This window comes from Miniopterus schreibersii (genome assembly GCF_964146895.1).
Source record: "Miniopterus schreibersii genome assembly, chromosome: 13".
In the NCBI taxonomy this organism is placed as follows: domain Eukaryota; kingdom Metazoa; phylum Chordata; class Mammalia; order Chiroptera; family Miniopteridae; genus Miniopterus; species Miniopterus schreibersii.
The window spans coordinates 52,148,162-52,166,927 of record NC_138113.1 but is presented as its reverse complement, the minus strand read 5'-3'; the positions used below and the strand labels follow the sequence as shown (position 1 = coordinate 52,166,927).

Below are 18,766 nucleotides of genomic sequence, written 5' to 3'. Positions count from 1 at the left end.
TCACCCGCCGGCCGGCCGGGAGCCCGAGCGCCCCCTTCCCGCAAGCCTCCGCCGCGCACCGACGCCCGCGCGGTTTCCAGGTTCTAGAACTCAGAGGCTGACAATGAGCCTGAAAATGACCGGCGCCGGCCCCACCCCGCCGGGGAACGCGGACCTGGAGAACCCGAGCTGGTCCGAAGCCGAGGCTGGTTGGGCTGGGCTTCCCCTCCGCCTCTCGGCCTCTACACCCTTGTGTTCTCAGCTGCCCGAAGTTCAGTCAAGAACCACAATGAACCAAAGAGAAACGCTCTGGTTGTTCCCAAGTGGGGTAAATCCAGGACAAAATTGGGCTGCTCAGGAACGTCCTTGAATTAAGACGTACAGTCACTAAAAAAATAAAAATAAAACAAGGACACACCCATTAAGTCCCCCAAATAGGTCCATGTTTACGTAAGCAAGCTCTAAAAATTTGTGCTAGGGAAGTGACGAGGGAAGCTATGAGGGTGGTGAAAATGTGCTATATCTGGATCTGGCCGGTGAGATTACGAGTGTTAACTATATAAGTTAATCATGCCGCCTGTTACAGTTCAACTTTTTTTTTAATGTTCAATAGACAGGATGGAAACGAAGCTGGAGCGTCACTCCTGAGCAAGGCCGTAGCTAACCGATTTCCGATATAACATTATGCAGACTGAGGTACGGAGCCCAAGTCGGACAACTCCAGCTGAGCGCTAAGAAACTACAATTCCCAGCATACTTTGCTCCCGCGCCGTCTGGGCTGTTTCAAACCCCAGACCGGAAACCTCGGTTCCCCGCAGCTGTGTGGGCGGGAATAAGCTCGGGCCGCTCCCCGCCCTCCTCCCCCTTCACTTCCTCCGGCGTCGCAGGCTGTAAAGCGTAATGGCCTCAGCCAAGCTGTAGGCGGAAGTGACGGTCAGTTCGTAGCCATTAGCAGCTGCTGGGAGGCTGAAGCCAGAGTGGACTGTTCTTCTGGAGGCGCTGGTCCCTCACTTCTCAGGTATCACCGAGAGCTCAGGTGAGGCAGAGATGGTGTGAAAAAGCCGGCCACCGCGTCCCGGTGCTAATGGACACGCTGCCTCTCAACAGCCGGCCCGGGCGGGGGAGGGGCGCGGCCCAGGTGCCGGTGTCTGCGGCCCAGGAGGCTTTGGGAGCATGCGCCCTGGGAGGCGTTGAAGTCGGGGCGCCTGGACTCTGCCCTCATTTGTTCGCGGGGGGCTCACGGAGGGACAGGATGCTTTGGGGAAGACACCTTGGGAAGGCGCCGTTCGCATTTAAGGAGGAGGCCTCTTGGTTGTTTGGGCAGGTGCACGAAGGAGGGTCAAGGAAATGGTTAGGTAGTTTGGGAACAAGCCCTTTCCCACCGTTGCAGTTGAACTGAAAAATGGAAGAATCAAGAGGCTTGTGGTGTGAAGAAAGGAAAGTTATTGGGATCGCTAAACCATCCCCTTTCCGCTGTCAGAATGCGGTGACCACCACCACCCCACCACCTGCCCTCAGGGCAGCTCTTGTTAATCGCTTCTGCCCCACTTTATACCAGCCTTTAAAGAGCCACCTTGCTAACTATAGGTCTGAGGTTTTCTTACAGACCCTGGGAAACTGGAGGATGTGTCGCAGGAAGAAAGACAGGGTTGTAAAAAGAAACGCGTTTTTGTTGTTGTTAATCCTCACCTGAGGATGTTTTTTTCCATTGCTTTTCAGAGGGAGGGAGGGAGAGAGGGAGAGAAACATCCATGGACTGGTGCCTTCAGCACATTCCCGGAATAGGGGCTGGGAGCCAACCTGCAACGGAGGTACCTGACCTTGACTGGGAACCCAACCGGGACCTTTCTGTGCACAGGCTGACGCTTTAACCACTGAGCCACACTGGCCAGGGCAAAAGAAATACATTTTGAGAACAGGCCAAGGACAGGACACACTTTTGATTTGGTTGCTGTGCCCAGACCCTGATCCACTCTAGGAGTTTGCCTCATGAACTCTGACCATTCTCCGGTCCCAGGAACAGGCTGAGCTGTTTGCAACATCATAGATTAGGCACCTTGTTACCAGACTTTGAGCCCCTGAAGGCCTTTGGTGCACCGGACGACATTCTGACCACTGAGCAACACAGGCCAGGGCTCATTCAAATTTTTAAAAGCTCTTCATTAGTGTTTGCAAATGCCTCCTGCTTTGGTAGGCAAATTATAAACCATATTTCTGTAGTAATAACCCAGGAGCATACATAAAAATTGTCATCTGATTGTTGCTGGTGGAAAATAATACTACATTTCTTTTTTTGATTTTGTCTTTCGATTTTTTATTTTGATTTTTTTTTTTTAAGAGAGAAACATCGATTTGTTGTTCCACTTATTTGTGCATTCATTGGTTGCTTCTTGTATGTACCCTGACCAGAGATTCAACCCACAACCTTGGTGTATCAGGACAACACTCTAACCAACTGAGCTGTCCAGCCAGGGCAATACTGGATTTCTTTAAAATCAGTGTAATTGAGGTCTTCCTTTATAATCCGAATTAGAGTATGTTTATAAACTCCTATATTACATTAAAAGAGTGATGGAAAAATCAATATTCTTAATATTTAGATTGCTATATTGTTTTACATCAAAGTTAAGAACATTGTCAGCAAATCAATACGAATAACAATCATGTGGCCTCATAGATTTTGTTAGGTAATGGGAGAATAGGAATGGAAACTCAAGCTTAGGGAATGCCAGGCACCGTTCTTTATATCAATTGTAATGGGCTCTCTTAGGAGTTAAAGAAATGAAAATCATTTAGGCATAGGCCATGAAAAATGTGTCTTTTGTCCAACTCTGCTCTGTGTTGAAGCAAAGTTTGGTATCCATGTGTATGTGTAAAACCTCACAACAGTTCACTGTGACCATTTAGTTTTTCAGTCATTTCTGCTTTGCTTCCCTTTCCCTTGGTAAAGAACAGATTGTTGGTACATGTCACTAAGTATAGCTCTGATTACTGGAACTCCTAGCTACTCATTTTCTTCTGGTCTGACGATGGTCTTTAAGACTTATCTTTACTTTCGTATAGTAAAACAAAAACTAAATCAGAAGCACCTAAACTTTGCTCTAAATGGTTTTCGAGTGCTGTGACTGTCCTATTGAAAATTAAATTTTAAAACACTGCAGTAAAATTTCTTAAGCCTAACACGAAGTGCTTGCTTGTCAGCACGACACTTTGTGGACTACAAATTATGCACTTGCTGCAATTTTTTAAAATAAGAGAACACTTATTATTTGCACTTTTTTTTTTTTTTCTAACTTGGTAAACCTTCTCCCCAGCAGCAAGGCTGAACTGTAAAGAATGGAAGCTAATGCATCTGTCGACATGTTTCCAAAAGCCCTGGAGAATCAGCTGCTTCAGACCACCAAACTAGTGGAAGAACATTTGGATGCTGAAATTCAGAAATTGGATCAGATGGGCGAGGATGAACTGGAACAACTTAAAGAAAAGAGACTTAAGGCACTAAGGAAAGCGCAGCAGCAGAAACAAGTAACCTCTCTGCCCTGCTTTCTGAAATTACTTTAACAGTGTGCGCCTAACAACTTAAGTATGCACATGTGGCAGTAGTTGCATTAGTCCCCATTTTTAAGGTGTTTTTGTTTTTATCTAAGAGTACCTATCACTATTAAAAATTTGGCCAGAAAAAAATTAGTTTTAAAGATGCATTCAAAATTAGCCTGATCAATGTATTCATCTACAGTCAAGTAAAAGAAATCCGTACCCAGGGTCATTTCTCTGAGCTCAGATTTGTATGGTTGAAGCAGACTAGGAAGAGCACTGGCAGCAACAGGAGTTGGTGGTTTCCCTTTCAGGTAGTAGTGAAGCCTGTCATAGGTTAGCTGTGCTCAAAGCAAACGAGATGAGAGTTGAACACGCTACTAATTGCTAATGCTCAACTAAAAAAAAATGTCCTAAGTAGAATATTTTTGTAGAATTCTGTATCTACCTGATTTGCAGTGAGGGACATATTCGGTGTCTTAAATGAAGTTGTCAGCAGTTAAAAACAAGAGTCAGTATTTATAATTAAAAACCAATTGAAGCAGGCAGGTTTTTTAAGAAATTAATATACAAATCAATTTAAAATGAATTCATCATGGAGTAACTCAGAGGATCTTATTTTAGAGCTTTTACTGCATTTTAATAAATCTTTTTTGTTACAGAGTTTTCTGAGGAAGTAGGCAAGAAGCCTTAATGGTTTTTACAGCCATTTTTGAAAAGAGTAGTGTAGATTGTATAGTAATTTTGATTTTCTGATCCACGAAGGTATTGGGGAAACCAATACGTACAGTGACATAGTACTTAATAGGCCTATGTTAATCAATATTCCTCAGTCAGCCAAGCACCCCCACCGCCTCCCACTGTTATGGCAGCTAGAGGCGTAGGTAGTTGGTAGAGGCAGGTAGAGAGCAGAAAGACAAGGTGAGAAATAGGAAGAGCCCACCAGAGGCTTGGTTGATAACCGCTAAGTGAGAACCAGGTGCTGCCCATCTGCCAGGCATCAGGTAAGTAGGCCCAGGCTGCTTTGTCATCTCTGCCCATCTGGCCTGACCCCATTCAGCACATACCTGTGGAGCACGTGCGCTGTGAAAGGAACTGTACTTAAGAGTGCAGGGTGTGTTGAGTGTCTTGGGAGAGGTTCCAGGCATTGGTAAAGGTTCGGAGTGGGCTCCCTCTAAGAAACTGGAACAGGTTCAGGTCTTCAGCCTATTGGTTAAACACATGAGAATAAATAATGAAGAGAAATAGCTTTTTAAAAAACAAAAATACTAGTTTTTAAGTGCACATGTTGTTGGCAAGTGAAGAAAGGAATCATGAAATGTCACGTGATTAAGAAATTGTATTTGAGAGGTTAAACTGTTTATAGGAGCTTTACCAAAGAAACCTCACATAAGGAGAAGATACCGGCCTTTTGTGAGTGGCAGCTCAGTGTTAGCCAGTGTGAAATGGGAACTGTGTCTGGGCTGTGGTAGCTTAAGTGCAGAGGAGGAAAGGAGATGGTGTTCCTGCCCCTTTCTAGTTGGACCTTCTAGAAGGGTGCCACATTTTAAAAGAACATGGAGGAATTAGGCTGTGTTCAGATGACAACCAGAAGAGGAAAAAGTCTAGATACTGTTTCATAGGAGAAACAGTCAAAGGAAATGGGTATTTCATTGTGGAGAAGGGAGGACACAGGCGAAATATGATATTTGAAGGGCACGTGAAAGAAAGATTAGAACTTATCTTAGGTGCCAGCTGGGATCCATAGACCAAAGTTGGAGATATATAGCAGCACTTCAGTGTGAGAAGACCTTTCTAAAAATTAGTACATATATACATGCTTTTCAAGGACATGTGTTAGGCTCTGTTTTAGTTATCTTCATGTTGATTGTCTTACTTTCATAAATACTCATTGACATAAATGCTTCATGATCTCCACTTTACACGTGAGGAAATTGGGACTCAGAAAGGTTATTAGAATTCGTAGCCTAGTTAGTAGTAGAACAGTTATTCAAGCACAGGCCTTCTGCCTGTGAGCCCAATTCCCCTTTTTATTAAAACTCTGCCTGAAAAAGAAAGCAGGCTTCCTATTGTGGTGAGAAGCTTCTTGCCACAGGAAAATTTCAAAAGGCTAAAAGGTCTGTCAGGCGTGGTTGATAAGGGTTTGGGAAGTTGGATTACGTGACTTGTGAGATCTTTATTGTTTCTGGGCACTCAGTATACAACTTTTTCTTCTAGGATACTACCCATTGGTGGCTAGTATAGAAGAGGTTCCTGCCTCTCCTAGGTAGTCATCAGGAGTAAGCAGGGCCCCTGAGTGTCAGAGCTGTAGTAACTCTTCCCCCATCCCCAATGACTGGCTTTATCTCATGAGCATTATTTATGAAAGCTTTTTAGTAATTTGAGTCAAATGCTTCTGATTTTAATAGTTTGAGTGCAAAGAAGTTAAGTGGATTTTACATTCTAAGTCTCATGAGTCTAAATTTTTATTTTCAGAGTGCTAAGAAAACATATATTCTAAGTTACCAAGACAGATAATTGTCATAAATATCAGCCATGCTGTGGAGATAGTGCCCACAGACTATTTTTGCATTGACACTAGAAACATAGGAAAGTAAATCGCTGAAAGGAATTCATTTCTGTACAAGGTAAAATCAACTTCATTACAAAGTACAGGGTGGGGCAAAAGTAGGTTTACAGTTGTATGTGAAACAGTCTATTCTTGTATTATTTATTAATGTATTATTTTTCATACGAACTGTAAACCTAATTTCACCCCACCCTGTATTGTGCTGATTTGGAAACGAAACTGTAAACTGGTACTGAAAGAGATTTTTCTAATGTATAACCTTTCCCTTTTCTTCAAATCAGGAATGGCTTTCAAAAGGACATGGGGAATACAGAGAAATCCCTAGTGAGAGAGACTTTTTTCAGGAGGTCAAGGAGAGTAAAAATGTGGTTTGCCATTTCTACAGAGACTCCACACTCAGGTAACTTCGTCTCCTTCAGTGACTTTTTGAACACGGAGAGAGGTTTGAAAAGAAATATACTGACAGAGAAATTAAGAATAATAAAAGGAACTACTTCCTAAGTTGCTTCTTTGTACTAGAAGTCTGTACAATGAAGTTAAGCAATTGTTATTTTAAAGATTAACTTAAAAATCAGTTCCATACAAAAGTATAAGTGAACATTATTGAAAATCAAGAATATTTTTATATTAATGGTGGTTTTCTGAATTATATATTTACTAACTTTAAAAACATCTTAGAAACATATACACTTAAATTTTTTATCAGTACAACAAGAATTATTTCTTTTTCCTTATTTTTCCTTTTTATTGGGTTTATTGGAGTGGCACTGGTTAACAAAATTATACAGGTTTCAGGTACACAATTCTACAACACGTAATCTGTACACTGTATTGTGTGTTCACCACCCCAAGTCAAGTTTCCGTCCATCACCATTTATCCCCCCTTTACCTTCCTGTACCTCCTTCAACCTCCCTCCACCCCCTCATCCCCCCCCTGCACTCACCACACTGATGTCCCTGTCCACGAGTTTTCTCTTTCTTCCCGTTCTTTTTGGCTCAGTACCTCTACCCCACCCCATCCAGCCCCCTCCCTCCTCCTCCAACCCCCAGCTGTCAGCCTGCTCTCTATCAGCGTGGTTATTTGTCTTCATTTTGTTCATATACTGTATCACATTTAATGATTTGCTGATACTGTACCAACCTTGCACCTTGAAATAAACCCCACTTGATCATGGTGTATGATTTTTTTAGTGTATTGCTGGATCTGGTTTGCTAATATTTAGTTAAGGATTTTAGCATCTATGTTCATGAGGGATATTAGCTTATAATTTTCATTCCTTGTAGTGTCTTTGTCTGGTTTTGTAAAATGAGCTTGGGAGTCTTCTCTCCTCTTGAATTATTTAGAATAGTTTGAGAAATACAGGTGTTAGTTGTTCTTTGAATGTTTGGTAAAATTCACCTATGAAGCCATCTGGTCCAGGACTTTTGTTTGTTGGGTGTTTTTTGGTTACTGTTTCAGTTTCACTATTTGTAAACTGTCTTCAGATTCTCTGATTCTTGCTGATTCAGTTTTGGAAGATTGTATGTTTCTAGGAATTTATCCATTTTGTCCAGATTGCCCAATTTGTTGGCATATACTCATTCTTATTTTTTTTTAATTCTTTGTATTTCTTTGGTGTGAGTTGTTACTTTTCCTCTTTCATTTCTGGTTTTATTTATTTGGGTCCTCTCTCTTTCTTGATGAGTCTGATTAAAAGTTTGTCAATCTTGTTTATCTTTTCAAAGAACCAGCTCTTGGTTTTATTCACCTTTTTTATTGTTTTTTAAGACTCTATTTCAGTTATTTCCACTCTGATCTTTATTATTTCCTTCCTTCTACTCACTTTGGGCTTTGGTGGTTGTTCTTTTTCTAGTTCTTTTAAGTGGAAATTTAGATTATTTATTTGAGATTTTTCTTGTTTCTTTAGATAGGCCTGTAATGCTATGAATTTCCCTCTTAGGACTGCTTTTGCTGTGTTCATAGATTTTGGGTTGTTGTTTTCTCATTTTCATTTGTATCTTTCAGGGTATCTTTTGATTTCTTCCTTGATCTCATTGTTAACCCATTCATTGTTTAGTAACATGTTATTTAGTTGTTTAGTAACATGTCTTTGTGTGTTTTTCAGTTTTTTTCTTGTCATTGATTTCTAGTTTCATACCATATTGTCAAAGATGCTTGCTGTGATTTCAGTTTTCTTAAAATTTATTGAGACTTGTTTTGTGTCTTAACATGTGGTCTAGCCTAGAAAATGTTCCTTGTGCACTTGAAGAGAATATGTATTCTGTTGCTTCGGGGTGAAATGCTTTGAAGATACCAATTAAATCCATCTGATTTAGTATGTCATTTAAGGCCACCATGTCCTTGTGATTTTCTGTCTGCAAGATCTGTCCATTGATGTTAATGGGATGTTAAAACCCCATATTATAACTGTTACTGTCCATCTGTCCCTTTATGTTCATCAAGACTTGCTTTATATATTTAGGTGCTTCTATGTTGGGTACATAAATGTTTTCAAAGGTTATATCCTTTTGTTGAATTGCTCTCTTTATCATTATGTAGTGTCCTTTGTTTCTTACTATAGCCTTTGTTTTAAAGTCTATTTCGTCAGATATAAGTATTGCTACCCCACGTTTTTTTTTTTTTCCATTTCCATTTGCATGAGAGATCTTCCTCCATCCTTTGCTTTTAGTCTGTGTATCTTTCATTCTGAGGTTGGTCTCTTTTTGACAGCATATATATGGGTCTTGTTTTCTTATTTATTCAGCTACCGTGTCTTTTGATTGGAGCATTTAAGCCATTTACATTGAAAGTGTTTATTGATAGGTACGTATCTATTGTCATTTTATTCTTTTAACTATATTCCTTTGTTTTTTTCTTCTTTCTCTTCTTCTTAAAGCAGCTCCTTTAACATTTCTTATAATACTGCTACTTTTTTTTCATTCCCCCCTATTATGATATAGCCATGAGCCTTTCACCAGAAGCATGGCTGGAACTGCCAGGCTTGGCTGGACGGAGAAGAAAGTGCTTTCTCCTCTTAAACCAACCCAAGTCTGCAAACCTCTCTATGGAGGCAGATCCCTTATAAAATGAAAATACCCCCAGAAGAAGTTATATCTTAAACCAGTGGATTCAAGGCTTTTTTTTTAAGCCCCTAAATTTGATCAGTTGCCAACATATAAAAATTGAGAAATATTTCATATTTTTTAAATTTAGATTTCAGAATGTTTATAAAATCAGCAAACTTCAGGGGAAGGCCTGAGGGTGGGATGGATGCGGGGTGGAGAGGATCAATGCTGGGGAAAAGGGGGACATCTCTTAATACTTTTCAGTAAAGGTAAATTTTTAAAAAAAAATCAGCAAATTTCATAACTGACCTAGAATTCAGTTTGGAAGCAATTTACTGATGCTCAGTGGAGCTGCCTTCCTTAGACCATCACATGGTCCAATGTAGTATCTCGCATTCATTATTGTCTCAGCCCTGCCCTCTTCTCTCATTTCCATAGCTTGCCTGGCCCTTGTCTTAGGTTCACCACCAACAAGTTGGTTATTAACACCTTTCATGGATTGATTGCCTGAGACTTACTGACTAAAAAAATAAAAATGAAGAAAATATTGAGATGGTGAAATATCCTCTAAGGGGAAGTGGGAGAAGGGATTAGGAAGGTAAAGGGTATCAAGGAAACCCTCTGCCATTGTGGTACACTGCTCAACCAACTGAGCCACATCGGCCAGGGCAGGACCTATTTTAAATAAAGCTGTGTACCATTTGTCAATTAACCTATTTTAAAAAAATACAGAAGCAGCAATCCTGGTGTAGTTAAAATAGCATTAGGCTTAAAACCTCTTGTCATTTAGTAACTGAATGACATTAGGTGAGTCACTTAATCTCTCCAAGTCTTGGTACACATTCCTTAAGTTGCCAACCTCTGATGTATATATTGAGGTGATATGTTGATACCATATCAGTCTGTAAGATTGATGTGATATGTTCACTTGTTTATGAGATGTCTTCATCGCTGGCTTGTTTGTTTTATGAAGGCAGAAAGTTTGCTTGTATTGCTGTCCTCTGTGCTTTAGTTTCCTAACCTTAGAGCAGCAATAGCTGACACATAGTAGATGCTTAGTAAATATATTTGATGGATATATACACCGTGCAGCATTAGGAGTACTAATCTTCAAACAAAACTGAAAAAGCAAAATTTAAATCATTAGTATAAGTATATATAGCAAAGTTCCTAGCACATAATAGGCTGCATACTTTCATGTGTAAAATCCTGAAACACACACAGTGACCCTTTGAGGCAAGTAGGTACATACATTGTGTGTGGAGACCAAGACTTGGAGAGAGTAAGTGACTCACCTAATGTCATTCAGTCACTAAATGATAAGAGGTTTTAAGCCTAATGCTATTTTAACTACACCAGGATTGCTGCTTCTGTATTTTTTTAAAATAGGTTAATTGACAAATGGTACATAGCTTTATTTAAAATAGGTTCCTGCTCTGGCCGATGTGGCTCAGTTGGTTGAGCTTCGTCCCATGCACCAAGAGGTCGCTGGTTTGATTCCCGGTCAGGGCACATACCTAGGTTGCGAGGTTGATTCCCAGTAAGGATGTGTGCGGGAGGCAACCGATCAATGTTTCTCTCTCTCTTCCTTCCTTCCTTTCTAAAGTCAGTAAGAACATATTGTTTAAAATAGATTTGGGCTCTACCAGGGATGGTATCATCAGGCATTCACAATGGTCCAGCGTTTGACATACAGTCAGAGGCTGTCCTACAACAGCCTCTAATAAAACTAGGCTGTCCCGAACCCCTGGTAGTAGAATTGTTTCCTTTGATACCAAGAAGGTTGGGAGAGCGCCAAAATCTTCATGTGGCGTGTGCCCAGGCCAACTTTTCAGAGTTTGCACTATGAGACCCAAAGTTCTAGTGAGGTTATCTAAATTGAAAAAGCACATCGGGGGTGGGGGGGGGGTGGGGGGGGGGCTGTGGTGGATCCATATGTGCTAAATGTGTCCATGACAGGATCAAGCATGCTCTCCTTATTGAGCAGGAAATCGTTATGAAAGTGCTGAAGGCACAAGCACAGAGTCAGAAAGCTAAATAAGAAAAATGAAGCTTTTTTTGAGTAATAAAAACAATTAAAGGGCAAAAAATAAAATAGGTTCCATATTACCCCCATAAAACCATGGAGTTGATTTTTATACAAATGTTCAAGAACATATTTCTCATGTAACTATTCATTTATCATTTGTTTCATTTTAACACCATTTAATAATTAGTTCTGTCCTACCATTTTCACTAAAACCTCTTTGCTACACTTCAGGGTGATATATGAAAAGATACATTCAGAGGGAAAATGATGAGGCATTAAATTTATAAGAAACTCCCTGGGCCCAAACCTAATTCAGGCAAAACTACAACCATGGAGTGCCCCTAAGCCTAATAAAAGCAACTCTGAGGCGTCTAGTGTCTTAGGCATCCACGCCAGTGGTTCTCTCATGTATTGGCCATGGGCATCACCTGCATGCTTCCCAGCTACACTTCCAGGGAATTTTGAATCATCTGTATATTTTAAAAGTTCGATATAATGAGCACCAATGGTTAAGAGCTACTGCTCAAAAAGACTATTACAATAGTCCATTCTGGAAACACTATAGAGGGTTGACCAGTTTAAATACATTCTGCCTTCAAGAGAATGTCAGTTCCATTTTCCTCTTCAGTAGAAGATGGCTTAATGAAAGTTACCTCTGGTATTTTCACTTTTTAAAACTGTAATAACTACATTTAAAGCCCTTAACCTTAATATGCTTCTTGCTGACAAAGTTGCACAGCTACAAGTGTTCCTTCTCAGTAACACCAATTAGTCTTTCCTAATGACTTCCAAATATGGCACCATGTGCACATTTCAAATTTTGAGAAGTTACTTCTGAGTTCCATCAAGTTCAGATTTATCACCCTTCAAGCTTCCTGTATGAGATACCGGGAAACATGTATAAAAGAAATGACAATTCCTTGTTTTCACCGTGAACATGACATCTTCATGGAGAAGTACTTAAAATTGAAGGCATATATTGAATTTTTTTTTATAAATATCATTAGAGCAAATCTGACTTTATAGAATATTAGATTGTTTTTCTACCTCTCATAACCAGGCAGCTAGCCTATGAAATGGAAATGGGGTCATCTGACATAAGCACCAGTTGACTACCAAATTACGAGATTCAAACAGAAAAACTGTAAAATTGGATGTACCTTACTTGATACTTAAACAGAAGTCTGCTGTTTTAGGTTTTGATTTTCTATATTTGTTATTTACAGGTGTAAAATACTAGACAAGCATTTGGTGATATTGTCCAAGAAACACGTGGAGACCAAATTTTTGAAGTTGAATGTGGAAAAAGCACCTTTCCTTTGTGAGAGACTGAAGATCAAAGTCATTCCCACACTAGCACTGGTAAAAGATGGAAAAACACAAGATTACATCGTTGGATTTACTGACCTAGGAAATACAGATGACTTCACCACAGAAGCTTTAGAATGGAGGCTTGGTTGTTCTGATATTATCAATTACAGGTAACTTTTAACAAAACAATAATAGACTTATTTTAATTCACATTTTCGGTGATATTTTTAGAGAAGATTTTTTTTTATATTAACATTTATGTAGCTAAGATCTTTTGGCTGACATGTAGAAAAACTTTCACAAAGGAAAAGCGTATTTCTTAAAGTGGACGTTATTAGCATGATCTTACAGCAAAAATCAGAGTTGTGGATCGAAATGAGTCTTGGAGTACACCTAGCTATGACAGTTTTCAGCCTAACAGATCCTATTGAAACTAATTCTTTGTAATCTGGAATCCCAAAATGATACCCCAGAATTAACTCTTCCCTGATTTAAACCAGATTACTCAAATTGATAGTGACTTACTTTCAAACATTAGATTTTTAATGTATATTCCTGTCTCATTTGTAGAATTGGGTAAAATACACAGAATCTCATTTCTGTACTTAGCTTAAATTGTTTACTGTAGGGAACAGTCTCAGTTTGAAAACCACCTAAAATCCAACTTCCTTTTTTCATTCATCTCTTTGTCCATTTCTCCTGGCAAATAATTTATCTAGTTCCACAAATTAGAGCATATTATCTTGTCCTTTGTGCCTGTTCTGTTTTGGTAGTCCTCACCCGAGGATATTTTTTCCATTGATTTTTAGAAAGAGTGGAAGGGGGGGAAGGGAAGGGGGCAGGGCTGAGGGGGAGAGAGAGCGCGCAACGACATTGATGTGATAGAGACACACGAGCACCCGACAAGGATCGGAATCGAACCCAGGACCCTTCAGTGCCTGGGCTGATGCTCTTCAACAACTGAGCCACACTGGCCAGGGCCTTTGTGCCTGTTCTTGATTTGCAAGAGTAATTGGTAAAACTGTGCAGTTCTTATTCCACAGTCATACTGCCTTTCAATGAGTAGAAAGTTCTCTCGCCTTTTCACTTCACCCCTTTTACTCTGAATCTTTCCTACACATGTCTAAATGATTCCTACACTGTGGAAGTTGATTCGAGAGTTTTAGGTATTATTTTCTTAATAGTAAATAAAATATTAATAATTATTAAATCAAATTACTTTGAAATGATTTCAAACTTTAAACAAGTTGGAAATAATACAAAGAATGCTCATATACTCTTCACCCATATTCCCCATTTTCAACATTTTATATTTATCTTAAATTTTTTTTCAGAACCGATTGAGTGGAAATTGTAGATGTATAATACCTTTCTCCTGCATATTTTTGTGTATATTTCCTAAGAGCAAGGACATTTTCTTATGTAACCACAGTATAATTATTAAAACAGGAACATTATGTAATTTACAAACCTTACTCAAATTCTACCATTGACCCTGTCATGCCCTCCATATCAAAAACTGCATTGCCTATAGTTAATGTGTGTTTGGTTTACGTTAACCTGTAACAACCTGTTACCCTTGCTTCATTTTTTCAGTACTTTGACATTTTTGGAGAGTACAAGCTAGTTATTTTACAGAGCATCCCCCAACTTGGGTTTGTCTAATGCCTCAAATTTAGGTTCAGATTATGCATTTTTTCACGGGTTTATTATGGAAAGTGATGCAGTCTTCCTTCTTAGTGCCCCGTATCAGGATGATGGTTTGTTTCATTTCTGGTGGCGATAACTGAGAACTGGTTAGCCAGTTGTCTACCAGGCCAAATGGTGATTTAAGGAAGAACTTTTACATATCTCACATTAATTTTTATTATATTAGAATGAGCTGTAGATAACTTTATTTAATAGGTTATACTCTGTTGCTGCTATTATTTACTTTGCAGTTCAAATTGCCCCAGTGAGAGCCTCTTTCATTGGCTTCTATATCCTTTGGTCGTTTCCCCATAATGTTTGAGGACTTTCTGATACAAACGAAGTGTTTTAGGGGCGCTCATGTTGTACTCTCCCTACAGTTGGCTATTTCTCCAAGGAGCAATGGTTCCTTTCAATGGTAAATGATACTTTAAAACCAAGCTTGAGCCCTGGCCGGGCAGTTCAGTTGGTTGGAGCATTGTCCCATACGCCAAAAGGTTTTGGGTTCAATCCCCAGTCAGGACACATAGGGGAGGCAACCATTCAATGTTTTTCTCTCTCACATAGATGTTTCTCTCCACCCCCTGCCTCTAAAATCAATAAAAACATATCCTTGGGTGAGATTTAAAGAAAAAGAAAAAAAGACAAGATGTAGGTGCTAGGTGATTCCCAGCTATTTTTGAAAAAAGAAATTGTCAGATTTTATTTATTTCTTTGAAATAAATTGAAAAGAATTTCACACCAATTCCAGCTGAAAATTAATTCCATGAGTTTTGATGATGCCTGTAGAAATCTAAGCACTGCGTGATGTTAAACAGGGTCACACCAGTCATAATGGCTATAAAAAATGCAGCACCATTTTTTGTGTCCTTTCCTCAATGAGAAGAATCTAGTACAGGGTGTCAGACCCAAAACAGATGAGAAAAGACCTTTGATTTCCTTCTTTGCTTTTTACTCAGAAATTCTGTTGACAGCCTATGAAATTTTAATCAGTAATTAACGATAAAAGAGAAAATAAAACACTCATCTAAAACATTAGTAGTACAAAGTAAGGTTTACCACCAAAACCGTCGGTATGAATAATGTACCTCTTCCTTGACATCAGCATTTTACAGAAAATCTTACTCTATTCCATATGTTACAGTGAGGGAAGAAAGCTAGATTTTTCTGTACTAAATCAGAAAGAATAAATGCTTTTCAAATTTGCTTTGTTTTTAGTGGAAATTTAATGGAGCCACCATTTCAGAGCCAAAAGAAAATTGGAACCAACTTCACAAAGCTAGAAAAGAAGACCATCCGAGGAAAGAAATACGATTCAGACTCTGATGATGACTAGAGAGCAGCTACAATTATATAAATTGTCTTTTTATTTCTGCTTACTTTATAATTAGATGCGTTTTCTAAATTCTGTTGATTTTGATACATTGGTCATCTAATGGTCATATTCTAGTTTTATACAGTTACATCACTTTGAAAGACATCTTTACTATTTTCTGTGTAGAGCTCATGTTTAAGTTGAGGAAAACTGCTGAGTTCTTAAATTATCTGGGTAGTATCTGGATTTTCTATTTTTGCGATTGATTTTATGATTTTTATGTCTTTATACCATTCACAGTTTTGTTTTTAATCCACTGGATTGGAAACAGAAATTTAACGAACTATTTCAGGACTAATTCTCATGCATTATCTACTTTATACAACAGGTCAAGTAACATTTACTGGTGTACCAGGCTGCACTTGTAAATGAATGATAAGCACTGTTCACTTCTGGAATATGTTTACATAACTATTAAAGACCTGCTTATTTATTCTGTGTGCTGCATGTTGATGTTGCATCAACTGATGGCAGAAGAAAGCTTTTTCAGGTTGTGAGCATATTGCCTTATTTAAAGGGTCCTCATTGCTTGTATTTAAAGGCATGCATTTTTTAAAAATCAGGAAGCACTTTTAGAATGCCAACATGAGGAGATCTACAGACTCATTGAAACAACCATAACTTGTAAATATTATTTTTTTAAAAATTAAAGTCTCTGAAATTGTCATAAGAGCATAAAACAAAAACATTTATTCAAGAAAATACTAACTCTTGGTAAGAATAGTGAGTGTCTGTGGTATTTGAGCTGTGACCCCCCCCCCCCCCATCCTCCCCAGTAGCTCCCAAGCTCAGCCTATAGTTTCTCCCTAGGAGGAGTAGACTGCTTTCATTTCTCTTCTACCCGGTCCCCACTTGAAGCACAGGTCAACCACGGAAATGACAGACCAAGAATACTGTTTCCTGATCACTATTGCCCCAGCTTACTCATGATGCCATTGAGATTAACAGTTGACTTACTCATAAATGGGCAATAGTAATTAGGATAGAGGCTCCATGCAAGGAGAGGCAAGAAGAGAAGACCAGGGGCTACCACAGGTATCACTCCTAGAAAAGCATGCTACTCTCCCCACCTCCAGCTACTGGGCGAGGAGCACAGAGGCTCTGCCCAGTGGGAGAAGCAAACTATAAAAACAGTTTCAGTGTGCATTCCCTAAAGCGACTGACTTTATTTAGAGCAGAGTGAAAGAGAAGTTTAAGGATTCTGCTGTAGAAAAGGAGATTTGGAGTGGGATTCGGGGAAGACATAAGAGAAGACTGATAACTTCATGTAGCAACAAGCAAAAGGTGAGACGTTTTAACAGAAATAAAGTGGCAGCTAAGAGTAGCCCTAAGGTTGAGACAGGCCTCAAAGACTACAAGGGCCTGAATTTAACTGGATCAAACTGTGCAGACAAGGGCTTATCAAAAATAGTTGAATGGTCTGCTAGCAATTAGTGGATGTTAAGAGAGCGTGATAACAATAGAAGCAGACCAACTAAAACCCTTATAAGGAGATCAGGGAAATGAACAAGAAGAGAGATCCCTGCTAAAACTGTCATTGGAGTTGGAGGGGGGAGTCAGAGCGACAGCACATGCCCATCAGAAGCTACGCTTTGCAGGGTAGGTGGACTTAATTGAAGTAAGTACACCTACGTCTGTAAACAAATAAGCAAAGGAGTCCTGGGGAAGAGGGGAGGGTGAGTCCCCAGAGCTGCTATATTATCTATAAAGTGTCCAGTTTTCAACAAAAAATTACAAGGCATGCAAAGAAACAGGAAACTGACCTATACAGGGGGAAAAGGCAATCAAAAGAAACTGCCTTTGAGTGGGCCCAGATGTTGGAAGCATACAAAAGCTTCAAAGCAGCTGTTCTAAATATATTTTTAAAAAACTAAAACCATGCCAGAGATATAAAAGTAATATTCCATCAAATAGAGAATATTAATAAAGAAGAGATAGAAAATTATTTTAAAAGAACCAAATGGAACTCTCTGGACTTGGAAGGATAAAACTGCAATGAAAAATTCACTAGAGGTACTTAACAGATTTGAGCAGTAGAAAGAATCAGGAATGGTGGAGATTAATTGATACAGATACTGTCATCCAAAGAACAGGACGAAAAAATGAAAAATAGCTTCAAAGAAATATGAAACATCAATGTGTGTAATGGAAGTACCAGAAGGAGAGAAGGAAAGTGGCAGAAAAATTATTAGAAATAATTCCTGAACATCCCAAAGTTGATTAAAAAACAAAACATGGAACCAAGATCAGCATATTGTTAAAGTAGAATGATCCACACCCAGACATGTCAGAATAAAAATGTGAAAAGACAGGAAAGTAATTGAAAGCACAGAAAACCTCTCATTATGTATAAGAAGACCCTATTAAGGTTAAAAATTGACTTACCAGAAACGGAGGCCTTAAGGCAGTGAAATGACATGCAAAGTGCTGAAAGGAAAAAACCTCAACCAAGAATCTTATATCTAGCCCAGCCAGCATGGCTCAGTGCCTGAGCATCGATCTTTGTATGATACACATCTCAGTTCAATTCCCGGTCAGGGCACATGCCTGGGTTGTGATCTCAATCCCTAGCAGGGGGCGTACAGGAGGCAGCCCATCAATGACTCTCATCATTGACGTTTCTCCCTCTTCCTCCCTATCTCTGAAATCAGTAAAATACGTTTTTTTTTTTTAAATCTTATATCTAGCAAAACTATCAAAAATGAAGGCAAAATGAGGACATTCTCAGATTTTAAGAATTCGGGAAACCTGCCTTGAAGAAGTGCTAAAGGAGGTTTTTCAAGTGGAAAGGAAGTGAAATCACACTGCACAGTAGCTCCCTCTTATTTCTTAGGGGTATGTTCCAGGACCCCCAGTGGATACCTGAAACACATAGTACCAAATGGTTTGGTACTATAAGTATGTGATGAATGGATGGATGTTTATATGTATGTTTGTTTGTTTTCTGTTCATGTTTTCCACCCACAAATTTAATGTCTTTTCCAACTTAACTAAGCACTTATCACTTGATGTGACCATAATCTTTGCAGTTTGAAATACAACAGCAAAACTAGCATTTCTTTTTCATTCACAATTTCATGGATAGATTTGTTCTTACTGTAGATCTTTAAAAAACTCAGCATACAAATTTTTTTCCTTATTAAAATAGAGAACTTTTACTTTTTCACTTACAGGAAGCACTGCTTCTCTTTGGCATATCCAAACTGTCAGCATCACTATTGTGCTTTGGGGCAAT

At 39.1% G+C, this 18,766-nt stretch overlaps 1 protein-coding gene and 1 pseudogene across 5 annotated transcripts; both read left to right on the top strand.

The window, feature by feature from the left end:
* The first annotated feature begins 793 nt into the window (after nt 1-793).
* Nucleotides 794-15,964, top strand: TXNDC9 (thioredoxin domain containing 9). Of its 4 annotated transcripts, none has more exons than XM_081156913.1 (5): nt 794-1,015; nt 3,297-3,504; nt 6,364-6,482; nt 12,383-12,637; nt 15,375-15,964. In XM_081156913.1, exons 2-5 carry the CDS (start codon nt 3,316-3,318, stop codon nt 15,490-15,492), a joined length of 681 nt encoding a protein of 226 aa, XP_081013039.1. In that variant the 5' UTR covers nt 794-1,015; nt 3,297-3,315; the 3' UTR covers nt 15,493-15,964. The 4 variants fall into 4 exon arrangements, with proteins under 4 accessions (XP_081013039.1, XP_081013038.1, XP_081013040.1 ...); XM_081156912.1 differs by having other exon boundaries at nt 857-1,015; nt 3,294-3,504; XM_081156914.1 differs by having other exon boundaries at nt 899-997; nt 3,294-3,504.
* LOC308566526 (large ribosomal subunit protein eL34 pseudogene) lies at nt 10,798-11,168 on the top strand (annotated as a pseudogene). The gene has a single exon. The product of its transcript is annotated as a large ribosomal subunit protein eL34 pseudogene (transcript).
* Nucleotides 15,965-18,766: the final 2,802 nt, after the last annotated feature.